This window comes from Anomaloglossus baeobatrachus, chromosome 3, assembly GCF_048569485.1.
Source record: "Anomaloglossus baeobatrachus isolate aAnoBae1 chromosome 3, aAnoBae1.hap1, whole genome shotgun sequence".
NCBI lineage: Eukaryota > Metazoa > Chordata > Amphibia > Anura > Aromobatidae > Anomaloglossus > Anomaloglossus baeobatrachus.
The window spans coordinates 384,593,657-384,616,335 of record NC_134355.1 but is presented as its reverse complement, the minus strand read 5'-3'; the positions used below and the strand labels follow the sequence as shown (position 1 = coordinate 384,616,335).

Below are 22,679 nucleotides of genomic sequence, written 5' to 3'. Positions count from 1 at the left end.
ATCCGCAGATCAATTTATATGTATTGATTGAGGCTGCGCTCATCTAGTCGGATTCTGGCAGGGAGTGTGCATATTATATACTCGCGGCCATGTTCCCACTGTTCCCAGCCAGTAAAACCTCACAGCACATGGTATAATGCGAGGATTCACAAGTCTGCAGTCACAAAGAGAGACTGCAGACTTGTGGATTTAGACCAAACAAACCCTTTCATTACTATTAGGGTAGAAATTAACTTTGGAGTCAGGAAAAAATAAGACGTCTGAACTGTGGTCGGGATTTTTTTTAAAGTTTTTTTATCAGGTTCTGAATTCATTTTAGGGTACAGTCTGGGGTCTGAATTTATTTAGGTGTCTGGTCTGAGATCTGAATTGAATAAAATGTCTGTTTTGGGACCTTAATTTATTAAGGGGTCTTATACTGGGTGTCAATGAATTTAGGCAGTCTGAGGTTAAAATTTATTTATCATAACATTATTTTCATTTCAGTGGTCCTTCGAATTACAATTTAATTTGTTCTGGATCAATCACTGTAAGTTGCAAATATTGTAACTTTAGATTGTACCCTTTGTTAAAACTAGCTATCTCCGTCAGTCCCATGCATAACCGCCACCAGTCCTATGTTTCATTTCCAGAACTCAGTTCCTAATGATCATGGAGGTCCCAGACGCATCACCTATTTTGCAACCCAACTTAGTATTGTATCCCCTTTAATTGTCTTATTAATCAAACTCTATTTCTTCAATAGACCTTTGCTAAGAACTTCTGAATAAATCTGTCCAGCTATATTTGGACATTTGCCTATTCTGTGTTCTTTCCTGTCCAAAAGCATTTTCTTAAAATTGAATTGACCATTAAATGGCCAATTATGTACAACTCATTTTAATAATCTGCTTAGATTATCAGTTCATTTTTTTTCAGTACAGAATGAGATCTTTAAATGCGAGTTTTTGATAAAATACTCTCTTGGCTGTGACACAATGCCAAAATAAAATTCCATTACTGACTTTCACGGTTATTTTGTAATACTTAGCATTGAGTTAAAAGAAAAAAATAAATTTCCTTACATGTACTTTCTTAGAAGCAGCTTAGCCATTTCCTGTTATGTGTATAGTGTTCATTCATAGTAAAGATGGAAGAAATATCACTGACTATGTATACGTTCAACCTCTTAAGTATTCCTCAGAAAATGTCTACAAACGTTAAGGAAAACCTATTTGTGTAACCTTAATTTTAATGAGAGTTTTGAAAAAGAGTATGTGATACAAGATTGACTTTTGCAGATAACCGCACTACCACAAACTCACTGAGGTCTGATAAATGTAACATTACTGTCTGAGATCACATATGGTTTCCTTCCAATAAACCACAGACAAATCCTCCAAGAGACTGACTTAGTTTATTTAGGATTTTGTCACTCACTTCTTATAATTCAGGATCTCAGATTATTGAAGTGTTTTTCGTTGCCATGATAACAGCCATCAACACATATACAGTAAGGTATTTGAAGACTTCTCAAATGTTGGCCTCTTCTTCAGACTTTAGACCTAAGTCCAGCCAACCACATTTACTTTAAACTAAAGTCTTGTGGGGAAACCCATTCTTAAAACCAGAGCCATTACATCACTGTAGAGTGACTGTACCTCCCTTTCCCCCTTCCACCTAACCACAGTATTAGAAAAGAAAATGGTCATGGTTGCTTAGTGGTTAGCTCTGTTGCTTATGGTATTTTTACTGTGGTTGTACAGCCTCCTTATGGTACTTTCATATTCCAATAGTACACTGGTGCGCTAGTTGGCTTCTTTTGATATTGCCCCAGTGAGTTTATGACTGAGATATGATTGGGAAGATGGACTAATATAAGTAATTCAATTCTCTGTGCATCGTTGAAAAATATGGTGGCCGAACAGGGAGAAAAAAAAAAACAATCAAGCCATTAACTCTTATGTTTCATAGGGTGTGACACCTCCAGATCCACAACATTTAAAAAGCCACATCTACTTCTGAAATATAGGACATCTGGCAGGACATGAAAAATCAGACCAGGTTGATTGGTGGACTTGGCAATAAACAACCTTGCGGACACTGCATCTCTCACAATCTGAAAATTGCAGAATTAATCCATCTGCTTACACTGTAGATTGAGTAGTACTATATATTAGCTTTAGAGAGCTTCCAATGTATGCAGGGAAAAGCAGTGGAAAGAAAAACATTTCAAGCAGCACAATACATAAGTAATAATGACAACTTAGACAGAAGATACCACTAAGGCACGCTGTCTTAACAACCCAGACTATACAGTATGAGACACACATTCCAAAACTCATTGATTTCTGCCACTGTGTTCCCCTATTAAATACGTAGACCAAAAACCCACATAAAACAACTCAGAGAACACTAAACCACAAAAAGAATGAGACAGGGGAAAATTGGAATGGCTCAATCAACTGCTTGACTACAGCTACCAGAAGGCAAATTTAAGTGAGATCCATGGTTTCCTGAGAACATGAGCAATAAAGTCTGTTTCTGAGACTCACATTTCAGTCTCAAGGAGAAAACCAAACATTTCCCAGCAGTAAGTAACATCGCTAGTTCAGAAGCTAGAAAGTGGTAAGTCATAAAATCTACTATTTTGCGCCATAGTCTTCCCTCCTGGCCAAGTTTAAAATCATTATCTTTCTCTGGAAGACCAATAATCGATGTGAAAATTAGTGTGACCCTTTTTATATCATAACATCATCATTTTTATTTTGCAAGTCAAGTCAGTAAAGCTATGTAGTACTAAAGTAGAAAAATGTCAAACTGATATGAAGGTAATCAATAAAATGAAACGCCGTTTTCAAAAAGGAAGAACTTTAGGTTTCAATGTTGCTTTTAGTTTTTCAATAAACTGTATTGTGACTTTGCTACTACTACTTATACCTTTATCCATTTCCGACGTAAATCAATGAATAGATTCCCCATGAACAGCTGAAGACCCTCATAAAAGCTAGACTAATGTCGGCCAAACCCACTGGTACAACTTGTTTGAGGAGACTTCAATTGGACATGAAAAAAATGAGATTTCAGCATCACTCAGTAAAATTTAAAACATAGCTTTATTAGGAATAAAAGTTAAAAGCCATGCAAAAAACATCTATTTAGCGCCATAAGTAGACCAGGTAAGAGTCTGTGTCTACGTGTTTCAGGCACAACATGCCTTTGGTTATGATTACAGGCATGTTGTTCCTGAAACACGTAGACGCAGACACTTACCTGGACTACTTACGTATGTTGCTAAATTGACATTTTTTTCATAGCTTTTAAGTTTTATTCCTAATAAAGCGGTTTGAAACTTTACTGAGCAGTGCTGGAATCTCCATTTTTTCTACTTCTTTATATGCACCTGGATACCGGTCCAGGATTTCCGGGCACTGCTATTATCCATTCATGGTCTGTTGAGCTGTTTTTTCTTTCTCTCTTCAATTTAGACTGCCAATCATTTTGTTCTTCTGGAGATAAGGTGCCGTCACACATTTCTGGTGATGGCTTTCTCATAGAACAACCGTTCTTGTGTATAGGAGAGCCAGCCAAGATAGCTGCCAACCGAATCATTAGCTGAACCACCACGTTCAGCAGAAAGCCATTTTATGTGTATGGCTAGTATTATTTTCACAGTATAAGAGCATATATTTAGGCAAATGAAGTTGCATTCTGAAAATACATAAGGACTTGTATAAATATACAGAATAAGCAATGTCTAGGGCTCATAAAGAGATCGTCTAGTTCAGAGTTGATATAGGATGGTCTCTGTTAAAAAAATATGACGAAAACCATCTCTTTCTGGAGAACCTGTTCTCTACTGCACTACACAGACACAAATTATGCCATGATCTTGAATTATAAGTAGTGAATGACAAAATTCTGTCTAGGCTGTACAATATGAGGAAAACATAGCGTTAATTCCAACTAAACCAACATCAGCATGATGGTTGTTTGCATCGTGTTTGCATGGAAGTGGAGAAGCGGCGCTACATGTGCATATGTGTGGCTATCTTCATTGTAGTTTATGAAAATAGTCAGTCCCTTGGCATTTCAGCAACTTATATAACACAACAAAGATGATAGAACTTTTTGAAATTTGAATGTATCAGACTCAGCAATGTTTTAAACTTTAATTTGGGGAATCTTTTTGCAGTGAATCTCAAGTAGTCTGACTACCTTGGAACAATGTGTAGAACATTTTGCTATCCCCAGTACTGAGCCCATGTATGTATTTTATAGGTAATATAGCTTAAGCAGAGAGAGGAACAGAGAGAGGAGAGGAGACAGGGTTAGCAAGAGAGGGGAGGGAATTAGAGATAGAGAGGAGAGGGATAGTGGGGGAAAGAGAGAGAGAGAAAGAAAGAGAGAGAAGAAAATTTTGTACTGCCAGAAAAATGCAAAATGTGTGTAATTGGAATGCATAAATCAATGACACTGGCACTGCTATCTCACTCCCTCTATGACTGAATATTCTTCAACAGTAGTGACTTTTTTGTCTTCATGGAATGAGCTGTGATCTCTGACCTCTATCCCTTTACTACACAAGCAAAAAATGATGCTGCTTGACCAGCCCCCATCTTTTCCACTGATTGTGATTGCCCCACTAATTGGCTGTGCTTGACCAAGGGGCAGACATACCATTGATGCAAACTGTGTGGCCACACAGGGGCCCAAGATGTAAGGGGGCCCATTTCTACCTCCAAACCAGGTGAAATTATGCATTATGTTGAGCTTTTAGGATGCAAAGCAGACATATATTCTTCTTTCATAGGTGCTCTTTTCTGTTTGTGTCTGCCAGTGGCTTGGCCACATGATGTGATATCTGCATGTTATTACTGGAAAGTGTACCGGGTCATGCCTGATGTTATTAGACTTCTCTGTAACTGTACACTACAGTATGAAATGGTGTTGGGGTTCTTTTTGGGGTGGTGGGCCAATCCATACAAATTGAAATGTAAACCCGCGAATTTCAGTAAATTCAATTTAACATGGGTCCAGCTGATCATCTACAGTGAAACAGCCACTTGCATGAAGACATCTTCTTTTCTAGAGTATGACCAGGAGAGAACGGAACTTGAAACCACTTCCTAAAAGTGGAAATTGGACCCTCCTTCATGCATTTAATGCATGTCCTTTAACTGTGCTATAAATGTCTGAGATGGTACTACATTTTTAAGTGTTATTCCAGTCCTTTAGATCTGTTAAATCAGACAGCATAGACCTTTGAAGAAAAAAAAAAAGGTTGTACATTCCTGTGGTATAACATTGGAATATGTACAAATCAAAATACCTGAAATGAAGATAGTGTATAAAATAAAAATGTAATCATCCTAGTTAAAGATAGTTATAAAGTCATATATTTTGCTTTTTATATTATTTTGATAGATGGAGACAGAGAGAAATACAGGTGTATAGAGAGATAGGTATATAGATAGATAGATAGATAGGTACCGTATTTTTCGGACCATAAGACGCACTTTTTTCCCCCCAAATGTTGGGGGAAAGTGGGGGGTGCATCTTATGGTCTGAATGTGGCTGCGGGGAATGAGGGTGCTGTGGTGGAGTGGGTCATCGGGGGCACGAGCAGGCTGTAGCAGCCTGCCGTGACCACGTGGACCCGCTCATTTAATATGCACGCCCATCCCCCGCCCATCATCCCTCAGCACTGAAGCAGGCACTGACAGGTGGGCGGGATGATGGGCGGGGGATAAACAGCCGGCCCACATGATCACCCCTGGCAACTACAGCCTGGAGTGATCATGTGCGGCTGTATTCACTGCTCCCCACGCATCATCATCAGCGTGGGGAGCAGTGAATCAGTATACAGTACTCACCGTTCCCCTGCAGCATCACTCATCCTCCCGTCTGTGTCAGCGGCAGCGCCACTGAGTGGAGCTGTACCCTGCTGCATCGCGATCATCTCCTGTGTCTGTGCCAGCGGCTGGGTGGAGACTAGCAGCGCGCACAGCGATGACGTCATCGCTGTGCGCACATGTCCACATGCGACACAGGAGATGATCACGATGCATCAGGGTAACGGGGACAGCTCCACTCAGTGGCGCTGCCGCTGACACAGATGGGTGCACGAGCGATGCTGCAGGGAGTGAGGTAAGGTGAGGTGAGTGTGAACGTTTATTTTTTTATGTGCCACAGGATGCGGCCATACACCAGGATGGGGGTATATTATGAGCAGGATGGGGTCATATGAACAGAATGGGGTCATATGAGCAGGATGGGGTCATATGAGCAGGATGGGGTCATATGAGCAGGATGGGGTAATATGAGCAGGATGGGAGCATATGAGCAGGATGGGGTCATATGAGCAGGATAGTGTCATATGAGCAGGATGGGGGCATATGAGCAGGATGGGGTCATATGAGTAGGATGGGGGTCATATGAGCAGGATGGGGGCATATGAGCAGGATGGGGTCATATGAGCAGGATGGGGGCATATGAGCAGGATGGGGTCATATGAGCAGGATGGGGTCATATGAGCAGGATGGGGTCATATGAGCAGGATGGGGGCATATGAGCAGGATGGGGGCATATGAGCAGGATGGGGTCATATGAGCAGGATGGGGGCATATGAGCAGGATGCGGTCATATGAGCAGGATGGGGGCATATGAGCAGAATGGGAGCATATGAACAGGATGGGGTCATATGAGCAGGATGGGGGCATATGAGCAGGGTGGGGGCATATGAGCAGGATGGGGGCATATGAGCAGGATGGGGGCATATGAGCAGAATGGGGGCATATGAACAGGATGGGGTCATATGAGCAGGATGGTGTCATATGAGCAGGATGGGGGCATATGAGCAGGATGGGGTCATATGAGCAGGATGGGGTCATATGAGCAGGATGGGGGCATATGAGCAGCATGGGGTCATATGAGGAGGATGGGGTCATATGAGCAGGATGAGGGCATATCAGCAGAATGGGGGCATATGAGCAGGATGGGAGTATATAAGCAGGATGGGGGTATATTATGAGCAGGATGGGGGTATATTATGAGCAGGATGGGGGTATATGAGCAGGATGGGGGTATATGAGCAGGATGGGGGTATATAGCAGGATGGGGGTATATAGCAGGATGGGGCCATATGCCATGATGGGTTATATAGCAGGATGCGGCCATATGCCAGTATATAGCAGGATGCGTCCATATGGCAGGATGACGGTATATAGTAGGATGACGGACATATACTGTATATACAAGGCAGGAGGATCATTACCAGGATGCGGCACCTTAGTAGAGAATTTGAGGACATTACCCCCCATAACAGTGTCAGCAGCAGATCCTCGCCCCATAACAGTGTGTCATGACCACATTTTTTGCTTAAAATTTTATTTTCCTATTTTCCTCCTCTAAAACCAGGGTGCGTCTTATTGTCCGGTGCGTCTTATAGTCCGAAAAATACGGTAGATAGGTAGATAGATAGAAAGACAGATAGATGGATAGAGATATCAGTTTTACCCGAGGATCCTGTGGGCCCAGAGAAATAAATGCTATTCTGACTTTTCATTGACTGACATCTAATAAAATGGTTATAAAAAGTGAGGATCGTATAGCGTATTCCGTAATTATTTTCCCTGACTGTTCAGACATCTTTAGGCCACTGTGATTTACTGTTTGGAGGAAAGACACACTATTAAACTGTAAGGTGTCCCGCATATTTCACAGAGCGCACATTCTGTACTGGCATATAATACATATCACTTCATTCCAAATTTATCTGCGTGGCTGTTGATCTTGCCACTTTCTCTGTCTCACGTATACCAAACACAATTCAATCTAAAAAGTGCAATTTATTTGCCTTTTTATTCCAAAACCACAGAAAACAGTCAACTAAAGTTAGATTTCAACTAGTTTGATAAAAATAGGGAAATCACAAAATGCACATGGATTGCTTCTAGCAGCCTTTTCTCAGAAACCCTTTGCGCTTGTGATAAAGTAAAAGTAGATTTTACCAACTTGACAGCAGTTATTGAGCTGCTTTAACTCAATCTATTTACAGACAGATTAAACATCACAAAAGATTAAGACATTTGTGAGATTTACAGCCAAGCTACTGCAAGTCAAATATGAAGCACAGACCACCGCAGACTTATCACTCCTACAGCTGTTATTCTACTCACTGGATATTTTCATTGAGCCCCTGTAGGCTCATTAAAAATATGAATAAGACAGAAAACATTTAAATATGTAAAACTTTCAGGATTAGGTTCCAAAACAGTGAAGCATACAGAGTTTCTATAATTCTTTTGTCAAAGACCATTCAAGGATTGAATCGTTGATTGAAGTATAAGCTAAAAATCTTTTTAATCTTTAATGTAAATATCTAGCCCACTATTCAAAGATATATAATTTATTAAAAATAGCAGAAATGTATAATACCTTTCTTTTAGTGCAATCAGGACAATACTTACAGTTCTACAAGTAACTTGATAAAGCTGTAATATCACACTTTGTCAATATACATGACTAGCCTTCCTAAAGATCCCTCTGATATCCACAGAAGTGAGGAGATCCAGCACTGGACCTCGTGCCTCTGCCAAAGCCTAATGGGAGTGCTAAGATGGTGGACCTAAGGGCCAATGTTAGCCCCCCCCCATTGGCTGCCAGAGCAATATATCAGCACTCTTCAGTTACATTGTGAAGGTGGAGGGATGAGGTTTCAGAAGGAGCTTTTCCATGTCTATACACTTTTTGACTATGGCATGTATGGGAATAAATGTCCAAGCGTAATTTTTTTTTCCAGTTTCTGCCATTGACGCATGTGCTAAATTGGCAGTCACATATTTTGCAGCTCCTGTGCCCATGAAAATGCCAGTGACGTGTATGTATGGCATTCTGAGGGAAATATACCCTGAAAATACCATACATGTATGCCACTTCTTAAGAGTTTAAGAGTATGATGTTTATTCATGAATACAAAGAAACTCAGATTCCTTAGTAGAGTTACATCTTACAGACTACTAGGATATATTAGAGAAAGGGATTATCCAAGGAACAACCTGCTTGTTCAGCCCAGTGCCTATCTCTGCCGGCACAAAGCAGTCACAGAAAGCTTCCACTCACGTTACATCAACAGAGCAGCAACTGAGCAAAACTAAGATATGTTCTTTTTAACATTCTCTGGGCATGGTGTTTTTTGTGAAAGGGAATGTATATGACTATATTTTTTACTACTATGAGCCTTAAGGATGCTTTACACGCAACGACATCGCTAACGAGATGTCGTTGGGGTCACAGAATTCGTGACGCACATCCGGCCTCGTTAGCGACATCGTTGCGTGTGAAACGCACGAACGAACGCTAACGATCAAAATTACTCACCTAATCGTTGATCGTTGACACGTCTTTCTAATCCCAAATATTGTTGCTGTTGAGGACGCAGGTTGTTCGTCGTTCATGAGGCAGCACACATCGCTACGTGTGACACCCCAGGAACGAGGAACAACACCGTACCTAAGTCCTCCGGCAACGAGGTGGGCGTCACTTTCTTTCGGCTGCTCTCAGCCCCTCCGTTTCTATTGGACGACTGCTGTGTGACGTTGCTGTGACGCCGCACAAACTGCCCCCTTAGAAAGGAGGCGGTTCGCCAGCCACAGCGACGTCGCTAGGCAGGTAAGTATAGTGTGACGGGTCCTAGCAATATTGTGCGCCACGGGCAGCGATTTGCCCGTGACGCACAACCGACGGAAGCGGGTGCTTTCACCAGCGACATCGCTAGTGATGTCACTGTGTGTGAAGTGGCCTTTAGAGTCTTACAGGCAGGTAGTTGCTAACTATCTGACATTTTTACCCAGCTCCAGCTCACACGAATCGCTGCTGACGGTGTTTCTGTTCCTTTTATGTCAACAGAGGAGCTCTTCCTTTTCTAGACTGCTCTGTTGACAGCGCATGAGTGCCAATGTCATGCTGAATGAAAGCCAGCTCCCTGCTGCCTAACTGTGGGTAACCCATGACGTCGGCAATCACACCTTGTTGACAGAGCAGCTTGGAAGAGTTGCTCTATTGATGTGAAGTGTGCTGCCCCTGCAGTGACCGAATCGCTCAGATCTGGGTGTCACTACTTGTGGCTCGAGGGTCTCTGGACTGAGGGGCGCAGTGTCACTCTAAAACGTGATGAGGGGTTATTTACAAGGGATTTAGATAGTTCATGATGCCACCCGTAGTGTGTGGTAATAGGGAGTACCGCCGCTGCCATTGGCAGTACTCAGGGTGATGGAACGGGGGCAGCCAGATGACGTGACCCTCCATTGGTAGAGAAGGCCCCAGGACTCTGGATGGTGGTGTGCAGGGGTACAGGGCTGCTGGAAGCAGGGTATGACCATGTACTCACTCAGGCCGGTTATCGTGGTGCTGGATGATGTTTTGTAAAGTCATTACACACACATGCTGCAGATGAACCAAAAGTCCCAGTGCACCACTGCTGCTTGGGTAGGAGAGCACGTCCAGGTATCCGCTCCCAATAGTATGGCTGCGCTGTGTCCCAATTTAGTCCGACCTCTCCAGAGCTTCGACTCCTCGGCCCCTCACACTATGAGGGCCACTACTTCACTTTTCCTGGGGGCTCCAACCCCCGGTTCCCTCTCCCTTTGAGAGTTTCTACTACACTTCCTTTCCCTTTGCTCCCCTGGAGCCGACTGATTTGTCACCTCACACCAGTCTGCTTAACCCTTCGGTGGGCGGTCCTTTCCTCTCTAGACCTACCCACTGGCTTGTCTGTCCTGTACTGGTGTGAGTGTGGATTGGGGGTTTGAATGCGGTTGGTAGCAATACCATTGGGTGGAACCTGGAACCAAGGAGGGTGGGTTCTGCACTATAAGGACAGGAGTGCAGTTCCCTGTGACACCCTGACTAGTGCAGGGGCATCACAGAAGCAGCACAATTGCTGGCAGGAGATTGTCCGTGACCACTCTGAGCTGGAGCTGGGTAAAACAGGCATGTATTTAGCAACTGACTGGAAGACTTTAAGGCCTATAGTAAAAAGATAAGAGTCGTGGAGATCTGTACATCGTTTTTCAGAGCAAACACCATGCTCAGAAAATGTTAACAAGGAGAACATATATTGGTTTTCTTCAAGCATTGACTAAAGGGTGCTTTACACACTGCGACATCGCTATCAATTGCTAGCAATGTCGCGAGCAATAGCACCCGCCCCCCGTCGTTGGTGCGATATGTGGTGATTGCTGCCGTAGCAAACAATATCACTACGGAAGCCTCACATGCACATACCTGTTCTGCGACGTCGCTGGAGACACCGATCAATCCCTCCTTCAAGGGGGAGTTGCGTTCGGCGTCACAGCGATGTCACAAAACGGCCGTCCAATAGAAGAGGAGGGGAGGAGATGAGCGGCCGGAACATCTTCCTGCCTCATTGCCGGTGGACGCAGGTAAGGAGATGTTCGTCGTTCCTGCGGTGTCACACATAGCGATGTCTGATGCCACAGGAACAATGAACAACCAGCGGCATGCCCCACCAACAACATTATGAAAAGGAGCGACGTGTCAACGATCAACGATTTTTGCCGTTTCTGCGATCGTTGTTCATCGCTCTTTGGTGTCACACTCTGCAATGTCGCTAACAACGCTGGATGTGCGGCACTAACGACGTGACCCCGACGATATATCGTTAGCGATGTCACAGCGTGTAAAGCACCCTTAAGCCCTTGTGAGGCCCAATGGTGACACGTTCTGCTTTTTTGCTAAAAGTCCTGAAAGACTGGATGTTTATCTCTTGATAAATTCCTGCTTGGAGTTTATTGTTGAAGCCTCTCTCCATAAAGGCTTAGGTTCTTTCATGAAGAATTGCTACACCAGCTAATCATTTATTGCTTGTGGCATAATGGAGAAATTTCGCAATCAGAATATCATATGGAGCATTTAAAACAATGAGAAAAAGGATCCATGTTAAAAAGTTTAGTGATGAAAATAAAGACATTCTGTGTCTAGAAACTTAATTAAGATGCGTCCTCCAATAATTCAGAGTAATCTGATCCAGTATTAATGTGAACAGTGTGAACATGTGTGAGCAGGCTGTTGCTTGGATGTGCTAGACAGAATCTAATTTGACTCAAAAATTAAGCTTTTACATTTGGAAATAAACTTCTTTTCTGTTCCAGCAATCATTGCCATTCACTATTTTCTTCCAGCTTTTCATATATTGGACTTATAAATGATGCTAATTGATGTTTCATAAAATCATATTGCATTGATTACTGTGCATAGTCTGCCATCAGTGACTCTATCCACTACTGTGATGATTATACTTAATATTTTTGGTAAGAACAACCTTCCCCAAGGATGATCAAATTAATTTTTGGCATCCACAAAAAGCTGTATATAACACCATCTCCTCGTTCTCGTTCACAGTCTATGAACATTTAATACTTAACATTTTTAAATATTTTATACCAGTGGCTATATTATGTTTCTGACCTACTGTATGTGTTAAATATGGAATCAAGTATGAATCCTTTAATAGTAGCCTAAATTGTTCGCCCCCAAGGGACAGGAGATTAAATATCAGGAATTGTAATATTTAAACTTTGTACTGATGTCGAAAGTGGAAACTGGGATCAGTTATGCCTTGAAAACAATTATCTTTGGCTCATTACTTTTCAGCTAAAAGGGGTTCTCTGCAAAGTTAATAGCCTTTTCTGGGGATAGGCCATCGGCATTTGATCGACACTATGAGGGGCCACAGCAATGTACATTGCTTCCCAGAGTTTAAAGGCAACCAACCATCAGGATTTTCATATATAAAGTAAAGCCAGTGCTATTCTGGCCCTAGGACGCTTAATGTAAGCCTTTTGTTTTGAGATTGGATATTTTATTTCAGAATTATATGCAAGTTAAGTTCCAGCAATGCACTGCTATTTGATTGACAGGTGCAACAGGGGTGGGAATATGTGGGTCGGATCTTGCTATATATTCCCGCCCCTGTCTGTCTGTGCCAGAATTAACGCCTACGAGGGTGACAGAGAGTGGAAGGCCAAGCAGGCAGACAGAGGCGGGAATAGATTGCAAAACTCGACCCACATATTCCCTTCTAGTTGCACCTGTCAATCAAATAACAGTGCATTGCTGGAAATTTACTTGCATATATTTCTGAAATAAAACATCCAATCTCAGAACAAAAGGCATGCTTACATTCAGCATTGTAGCTCCAGTATAGCACTAGCTTTACTTTATATATAAAAATCCTGCTGGTTGTTTCCCTTTAAATGGAACCAACTGCAGTTATAGGTATAGCCACCTGTATGGACAACTCTGTAGCTCCTTCATTGTACTATATTCCTGTACAAAACTCTCACTGATCAAACTTATCCTGATTAAAAGATGATCTGTCAATGTTTTGCGGGCTACAGACTGCATGCATTTCAGAATGACTATACAATCTTTTGAGAAACTTAGGCTATGTTCACACAGGGCTTTTTTGGTAAGTTTTTCCTGTGTTTTTTAGCTGCAGATTTGCCTTGGTTTTATGCAAATCCATGCTAATAAAAAGCTGTTTTTTACAGTCCCAGCAAAGTCTATGAGATTTCTGAAAGCTCAAGCACACACACACAAACACATAAGGTTTTTTCCTGACTTTTTTGTCAAAAACCTGCATTTTTAGTCAGGTTTCTAAAGAATGAGCATGTCAATTCTTTGCTGCAAATTTGCTGCATTTTTTCCATTGATACAACCCTTTTTGTAGAAAAAAAGCAGCAAATCCGCACCAAATCTGCAGCAAAAACGCCACTAAAACCGCATGAAAAATGCACCAAAAACACACCAAAAACGCAGATGACTCAAAGAAGATTTCCTGCCACAAGATCAGGTTTTGGTCAGGAAAAATACTTAACAAAAAAGCCCTGTGTGAACATAAACTTAAAAGTCAATTTCCACACATCTAGCCTGATTAGAAGATCTTCAAGGTCCCTCATACCTCCTACTGCTGAAATCTCACATTACTCAGTACAAGCAGCAAATATCAGTCAGTCTTTGTGAGCAAAGACTGAATACTCCTAGATACACAAGGTCTTTGACTCTATGGGGTACTTCACACACAGCGAGATCGCTACTGAGATCGCTGCTGAGTCACGTTTTTTGTGACCTCATTAGCGATCTCGCTGTGTGTGACACTGAGCAGCAATCTTGCCCCTGCTGTGAGATCGCTGCTCGTTACACACAGCCCTGGTTAGTTTTTTTATTGTTGCTCTCCCGCTGATAAGCACACATCGCTGTGTGTGACAGCGAGACAGCAACAATCCTGAATGTGAAGGGAGCAGGAGCCGGCGTCTGACAGCCTGCGGTAAGCTGTAACCAAGGTAAACATCGGGTAACCAAGGTGGTTACCCGATATTTACCTTCGTTACCAGACTCCGCAGCTCTCACGCTGCCAGTGCCGGCTCCTGCTCCCTGTACACGCTAAGTTAAGCGGTGTGAGCTGGTAACTAAGGTAAAGATCGGGTAACCATACCCGATGTTTACCTTAGTTACTAGTGTCCGCAGCTTCCAGACGCCGGCTCCGTGCAAGCGCAGCGTCGCTTGCACGTCGCTGCTGTCTGGGGGCTGGTCACTGGTCGCTGGTGAGATCTGCCTGTTTGACAGCTCACCAGCGACCATGTAGCGATGCAGCAGCGATCCTGACCAGGTCAGATCGCTGGTCGGATCGCTGCTGTATCGCTAAAGTGTGAAGGTACCTTATGGCAAGATTCAAAATCCTCATTCAAATATCAGGATTATACTGACAGTCTGACATGTATTTTCAAAGTAACTACAGCATCATAATCAGATGTGAGGCAGCTGATTTGGGGAACCTCGGTGCAAGATCCTTTTTTTATGTCTCAAAATAAACGTTTAATATTTCATTTTGCTGCAAGCATAAAAGTTTAAAAAAGCACATTAAAATAAAAAAGACATCAAGGGCAGAATAGTAGAGACTTGAGCCAACTACACTTTCCAACCTGGTTACCTAAGTAATATGACGGCCACACTAAATCTGAAATCTATTTGCTGTTGACAAACAACATAAATACAATGATCATCATGTTACATTTGACAACTATCAAGCTAACAGTTAACTTATCGTGCATTACTGTTTGCCCCTTAAAACATAAAATTAGCAAACTACCTACCACAAAGCTGAACAGCAAAGAAAACAGGTTCAGTTTAAACCTACAGCGATAACAAACTAACGTCTTCTTGCCTTCTACTAATAATTGACATGCCAATCTATGAGTCCTTCAGCTCACACACAAACAAACCAACTAACATGATCTGAAGGAAAAGAATCATTCAATAAATAAACAGATGAAAAATACAAATCGTAACGACATCCTTATCAAAATACAACTGGGCTGTAATGTAGCTATATTGTCAAGACCACCACCAAAGTAGCACGTCTTGGCACCTCCACTTTCTGCACTTCTGCACTATTGTGACACAACATCCGATGTTGCCACCTGTCAAGCGAAATGTATAAAAGAAGCTGGCCGCCTGACTTATTTCAATAACCATGTCGGCTACCTACTCGATCTATGAATCAGCCGTGATAGTGAAGGTGGCTATATTAGCTATTGAAATGAGGCAATCAATTCTCTTTATATAGCGCAAATGAAATACCAACAAAGTAAACTGTTTTCTGTTAGTAGTGGTGCCAGAAACGGTGCTGATATCTCAACATCAGGGCAGCCTTTTCTATTGAAGTATACCAGTAAGGTTGGAGTTCCACTTACGTATGACTCGTGCGAGTCTCGCATCGGTATCACCCGGCACGGTCGCACACTCTCCAGACACGAGCACCTCAGCTGCATGGAAATACATACAGCCGACCGGCTCCTGTCAAAAGAGTGTGTGGCTGTGCTGGGTGATACCGATGCAAGTGGGACTCCGGCCTTAATGTAATCATTTCCCCCTGCTCAAACATTAAAATGAAAAGAAGGACAACCCATTTATGGTATGTCCACGTGTGGTGTTTTGGCAGCGTTTCTTTCTGCAGCAAAAAAACTGCTTAAAATCTGCATGTCTGTGTGCATGATATTTTGGAAATCTCACTCACTGCTGATGCTGTATAACGCTGTGCTTTTGCTGCAAAAAAACCCCCCAAAAAACTATGCAACAATGCCACAAGTGAACATGCTTTACAATGTTCATAGATGATTGTTGTCAGCTCTAATGTTTACGCATCTTAGTATGAATGTGAGGAAAAACGCATCCCAGCAAAGTCTATGAGAATCCTGAATTGCTGTGTACATGTTTCAGATTTATTTCTTTGCAGATTTTGGTGCAGAAAAAAGAAGCAGCATGTCAATTCTTTCAGCATTTTTTCCTGTGTCTGATCATTGATACACTGCAGTGCTAGTGCTCGACCACTGCAGTGCTCATGCTCGATCACTGCAGTGCGTTATATGTGTCAGTGGTACACTTGCAGCACTGACACTTCACCTAACACACCATGCATCCGGCATGGTCTGTGAGGTGATCCATAGCTCAGTAACCCAGAGTCATCATGGTGACGAGCCAGGGTTGCCATGGCAGTGATCGGGTCCCTGTGATTGCATTACAGGGATCCCATCATCAGGGAGAGCTAAGCGATTCCTCTCCCTTCCTCCTGAATGCTGCAATCACAATTGATCACAGTATTTAGGGGGTTAAACTGCCGAGAGCAGAGCGGGCACTACTCCAGGCAGTGAGAGCCGGGTACCGGCTGTAACATCAGATGGAAACCAGGCAGCAATCGCGGGGGTAGAGCCACAGAACCCTCGCGATCGTCATAACTGAAGAACTCATGAAACAACGCAAGTAAAAATACATTAAAAAACACTGCGAAAACGTGATAAAAAAGTGTGCTTTTTCTGCAGCATTTTTCCTGTGAAAACATGCAGTTTTGTGTGCAGAAAATCTGCTACGTGGGGACATAGCAAAACCCTTGTCTTATGGCTGTTATACACTTATAATAGGACTGTCAAAATACAATCTTAAAAAAGCCACGGAAGTGTAGGTAAAGGACCCTCAACCAAAAAGTCTTTAAAAAAATAATTTGAGAATATTATCCCTTATGTACATCTTTGTATAGGATAGGTATGTAGAGTAAATTAAGGTCAGATCACCTTCAGGAAAACTAAGCTAATCCAGGACTTGACCTGTTTCTCTATAATCAATAAAACATTACTTATAATTGTCAATAAATTGTAACCCTATATGGCCCCCCAACATCTTTGACTTACCTTATGAAAACTTCCATAAAACAGTTTTTTTATTTCATCACCATCAAATGTGACAGTCTGCGTGTCTCCTGTTGCTCCCTTGTTGAAGAATGAGAGTGTTTTTTTGGACCCTAGAAAAGTAGTGAAATGATTTTAAGGTCATATCAAAGAGTAAATGGGGTTTATTAAAGCAGCATTCCAGCATTTTTTTTAGGAGTGGTGCTTTAAATCTAAGTCCCCACCTCCCGTTCTTATACTCACACTCCGGCAGCTTCATCATTTTTCAGCGACACTCCAGTCCCGCTATACCATCTTGTGTGCGTAACTTCTGACTGACCAAAAGTCAGACGTTACTTCACAGGCTCTCAATGCAACACTATGAGAGCCAAAATGAGGCTTTCATAGACTTGCACTGATATGTAACCTCCATGGAACACTGGAGGCGCCGGCAGGTCACAAATCAGGAAACCAACCAGATCGACGTCGTAAAAAGATAAAGATGGAGGCAGGTGAGTATAAAACAGGGTGCAGGAGACTCTCATTTGAAGCACCACTACAGCTGTGCAATTGAAAAAAAAACAAAACACTGGAGTGGCACTTTAAGGGGTTCCTCACTAAAGGACAACTCAAGCTTAGTCATTTCAGGATGCTAATTAAAATAAAACAAGGTATACTCACCTCCTGCAGGGGAGTCACTGTTTTCTGAGAGTGATTTGACCTGTGTTGAGTGCAGGCTGCAGCCAATAAGTGACTGTTCGTCAGCTGCAGCCTTTGCTATTCCATCAGAGAGGCTGACAAAATATTGATGAGCTGCAGCCAAAGAAAGGACGCTCACTGGCTGAAGCCAGCACATGACACAGGTCACGTCACTCTCAGGAAACAGCCACGCCAACAACGCTTTAATGGTACCACTGCAGGAGATGAGCATGGTTTGTTATTCTTTTATATGGGGTCCGAAATTAATTAATAAAATTCTTACCATAAAATAATGCACATATCAGCTAATAGGAGCAGAAGTGTAAAACAACTCTGTGCGTGAATTATCATGCATGGCAGGCAGCGCAGTGGTATATTGGGTAATACTGTTGCTTTGTAGTGCTGGAGTCCTGGGTCCAAATCCCAGCAAGGACAACATCTACAAGAGGTTGTATGTTCTCCCCGTTTTCACTTGGGTTTCCTCCCACACTCCAAATGCATACTAGTGGGCACAGTGATGATAATTTATGTACAGAACTGTGGAATTAATGCTGCTATATAAGCAAGTAAGAAATAAATTAGAGGGGAATTGAAGTTATAAATCACATGTAAAAAATCTCTGTAACTAGTGGTAAAAACCTGACACTGTACAAAATAGCATTGCTAACTGCTGGAGCATGAAATACCACATTTTACCATTGAAGAGATATAATATATTATATTGTATTTATCTTCAAAGGACAAAGAAGAGTAAAAAAATTAGATTGGTAAGGACAAGTGATATTCTCTTTTACACATCATACTGTATATAAAGGTTTCAAATAATGAAGTTGTAGATGTTCTTTTATTAACATTTTATCATTGTTAGGGCTCATGCAGAAGACTGTATTTTCAGTCCGAGTATAATCCATTCAAAAAATTGGATTACGCTCAGACCAATGAGACTGTGCACTTGTCTGGTTTACCTTCATGAATCTGATGGTACCTGTCCATTCAAGTCTATGGGTCTGTGAAAAAAATCAGACATCCGATCTTCACATACTGATAGAAAGGAGAAGATGGAGAAACCTTTTTGGTATTCTCCACCTCTGAGAAAAACGAATCTCAGTCTGATCAGAGTCTGATCAATATACTCAGACTGTTTATTTTCCAATGGAGGACATATAGTTGTGTAAAGTTAGCCTACTACTGGAAACAGAAATAATACTCACCATCCAGAGTTACTCCCGTCAGAGGTTTATAACCCTTATCTGTGACCTGCCATATTGAAAATGGCTCATTAGGAGTTTCAGGAAGAAGACGGAACAGTAGGATGAGGGAGTAGGATTGTGGGAGTCCATCAGGATGAAGTTCTCTGTGGATAGGATTGAGCACATTAAGTCCAATGAGCAGATTTTCTTTTACTATAAACACAATTTCTTAAATATACTCAGTGTGACTAATTAAAGAGGGTTATCCTAAACTTTTCAACAGTTAAAATTGTAAAGTGCTTGTAAAAACTCCCTTATTAAAAATCTCAAAAATGGAGGGATTTTAAATATTATAGTTTAAATCTCATTGCTAAGGTTACCAGCCACCCTGCAGTCTCAAAAAAGGCTGTTTCCCTAGACAAGGTCCACAAGCTGCTCAGATCACTGGACCTAGCCAGCTTCAGTCCTCATGGGCTTCTGTGATGCGCTTCTGAGGCTGCCATTGCTAGCACTTTGGGAGAACACTTAGTTTGCACCAATGGTATGCGAGAGTGAAGATGGCCAAGGGAATACGGGGGTGGAGAACAGCCTGGAATAGGTCACATGAGCTGGATATGGTGCAAAGGGAAAGAGCAAACAGAGAACAATAGTATGATAAACATTGTATGTAGTGGATGTAATGTGATCATACATGTTACAGCTGTAACATTTTGTCAGTTTCACATGTATGAGGCTATTTAGGTTAGGTGCGGCCAATCTGGGCATCACGGTTTGTATTCAGATTGTAAATGCCAGTCATGAAATCACCCATAGTGTTATATTTTTCTTCAATATTTAATGACATGGAATGTTAGGATACCCCTTTAAACTTAAATGTATCAGCATAATCTTTAGGGATGTCTGTTTCAAAGAAATACTTCAGATACATTGCAATCGACAAACTACAAGTTACTTAAAGTCCTTTCCATGACTTGGTGATTTCAACATGTTGCTTCAAAAAGTCACATGAGCAAAAACAATTGGCGCTAATAAACATGTAAATGCTGAAAATTAATTTCATTAGTCCTTAGTGTTAAAGTGTGCAACACATGTTTTGGACAAACTAAAAATTCAGGACAATTGGTAAATAGTACAGTTATTAGCTTACAGATGCCAAATTGTGACTTATTGCTTGGCAAAACCCAATTACTCTTTCTAAAAATGTGTGTCCTATATTGACCATGAAAATCATGTTGGTCTACTAGGCATTGCTCCCACTTGGCCAGAATCCTACTCCACACTGATTAGGGGCAATACCCCGAAACAGCTGTCTGTGGATGGATACCTGGCCTTGGTATTTCCCTTGTCATATCTTTAAACTTGTCAAAAAGTTGGATATTGACTAAAAGGGCCATTTAATATGGTGGTTATGGTGGTCTCCTAAAAAGAGCCACTCCTTGGCTAGGTCCTTTCCGGAAGGATATCTGGCTAGTTTCTGTATCGAGACTCCTAACAGAGGCTCCACGGACTTTTTTGATTTGCATATTTCCCAGGGAGCAATGCACCTAGGATTTCACTGTGTTGAGCACCCTCGTTGGCTGCCAGCAGTGCTTTCTCTGGCTGGTCTCCCCGAGATCAGTGATTGTTTTGTCATATTGAACATGAAAGTAGATATTTGCTGAGCATTATATAGATAAGTAGCACATTTTTCTTTCCCTTAATATGGTGAGGGAGATTTATCAAAGCTTGTGGAAAGGAAAAGCAGAGTAGTTTTCATTTGGCTTGCTGTATTAGTTTTCCAAAGAACTCCCCAAAAATGCAAAATGGAATCCAATTGGTTGCTATTTGCTCTACTCTACTTTTTGCTGAAGAAAAATGTAGGTCCATCCAGTTGAAGCTTTCTACACAAGTTGTACATTCTCTATCACTAGATTATTATAACCCACAATGCCATTGGTTGTGATGAAACCATCCAGCCCTTTTTCAAAAGCTGTTATAGTGTCTGCCATTACTGCCTCTTACGATAGGGCATTCCACAGTCTAATTGCTCTAACTGTAAAGAACACTTTCCTATTTAGAAGAGGTCTTTAGAAACAATAAGTCATGTATCACTCCTTTGTATCAACCACACATGTATTTATACAGATAAATGAGATCTCCTGTGATGCATTTTTTTCTAAGCTTAACGAAGCCAACTTTTCCAACCTCTCATCACATGGGAGGCCTACCATTCCTTGTAATAATCTAGTTGCCCACCATTGAACTGACTCTAACTTCTGAATATCCTTCTTAAAATGTGGATCCCAAAACTGGATCCCACATTTTAAATGTGGCCTTACAAATGATTTTTAGAGAGGTAATAATAAATAGAGATCCCAGGATTTTGCACCAATTTTGATAAATCCATCTTTTTGTTATTACATTGGCACGATCTTTCACTCTTTAACTTAATTTATATTGGAGTCTACTCTAGCCATACTTCTTAGCACTTGAAGGAAAAAACGCTGAAGGGGTATTAGTATTCTCACCTAAAACATTTATGGCCATAAATATCCGATAGATGTAGGTCCACTTTACTATTTTCAGAGCTTCTATAGAATAGAATGCAGAGAGCCACTGAGGTGCACCCAACTCTCCATTTACAGCAGCCACCTGAACCGGTGTTGGGATCCTCAAATCTAGAGATACGTGCAGGATCCAAAGGTGGGACATCTACCAGATGTTTATGAAATATTTAATGGATGTTTATAAAAAAAATGTCTAAAATAGGAATATTTCTTTAACACTGTAGTTTACTTACGAGGTAGGTATAGAGAGGAAGGCATCTTTGTGGAGATTGTATGCAGGGAAGCTGTTGAAAGAACCAGGTTGCAAGGAGACACCTTGGACAGATCCATATGTCTTTTCTGTAAGGTTATACGCTTCTAGCATCCTAAAGCCTTTCAAAGACATAGAAATATGAATATTACATGCATAGGAACAAAAGGAAAAAGTATAGTATGCAAGAGGAGGACATAAAGAGGCTCTCTTACCAGGCGACGTGTAGCCATCAAGGTATATAAGAGGGCAAGCTGAAAGAATAAGGCATAACAAGATAACGTCATCTATATTTATAGCCAAGCAGCTCACACATGGGTGATGTTATCATACCATTTGCAAATCTAAAATATGTAATATATGATTCTAGCCTCACTTATGCACTTATGCTTCTGAAGCTTAGCAAGCATAGCGTGATGTATTTCTTGGCACCATATATACTGATCACGCACTAGAAAGTGTAAATAAGGTTCACATTATACATGGACGCAAAACTCACGAAAGAAAACAATGTGTTCTTGTTATTGACGTTAATTTCCTGATGTGTCATTTATTATAAACTTGGAGTCCGGTCTGATAAGTTTTTTTGGCATATTTAACATTCCTAGAAATAAGAGAAGCTCAACTTTCCATTGGGCTCCAGTTTTCATGAATTTCTTTGGCATGAGCTTAGAAGAAAGGTCGGCATGACCTTATTCATTTGCAATTGAATTATTGATTACATTCTTGTTGATTTCTTCTCTCTGATCTTTTAATCTCCAGCCTAATTCAT

General features: G+C 41.5%; 1 protein-coding gene across 3 annotated transcripts in view; it reads right to left on the bottom strand.

Moving 5' to 3' along the window:
• The window catches only part of COL12A1 (collagen type XII alpha 1 chain), a 220,316-nt gene that overhangs the window by 29,929 nt on the left and 167,708 nt on the right, over window positions 1-22,679 (bottom strand). For all 3 annotated transcript variants that reach the window (XM_075340200.1, XM_075340202.1, XM_075340201.1), the window contains 4 exons: window positions 22,123-22,161; window positions 21,891-22,029; window positions 19,133-19,275; window positions 17,247-17,356 (listed from right to left, as the gene is read on the bottom strand). In XM_075340200.1, the coding sequence (XP_075196315.1) occupies window positions 17,247-17,356; window positions 19,133-19,275; window positions 21,891-22,029; window positions 22,123-22,161 (431 nt within the window). The remainder of the gene's footprint in view (window positions 1-17,246; window positions 17,357-19,132; window positions 19,276-21,890; window positions 22,030-22,122; window positions 22,162-22,679) is intronic.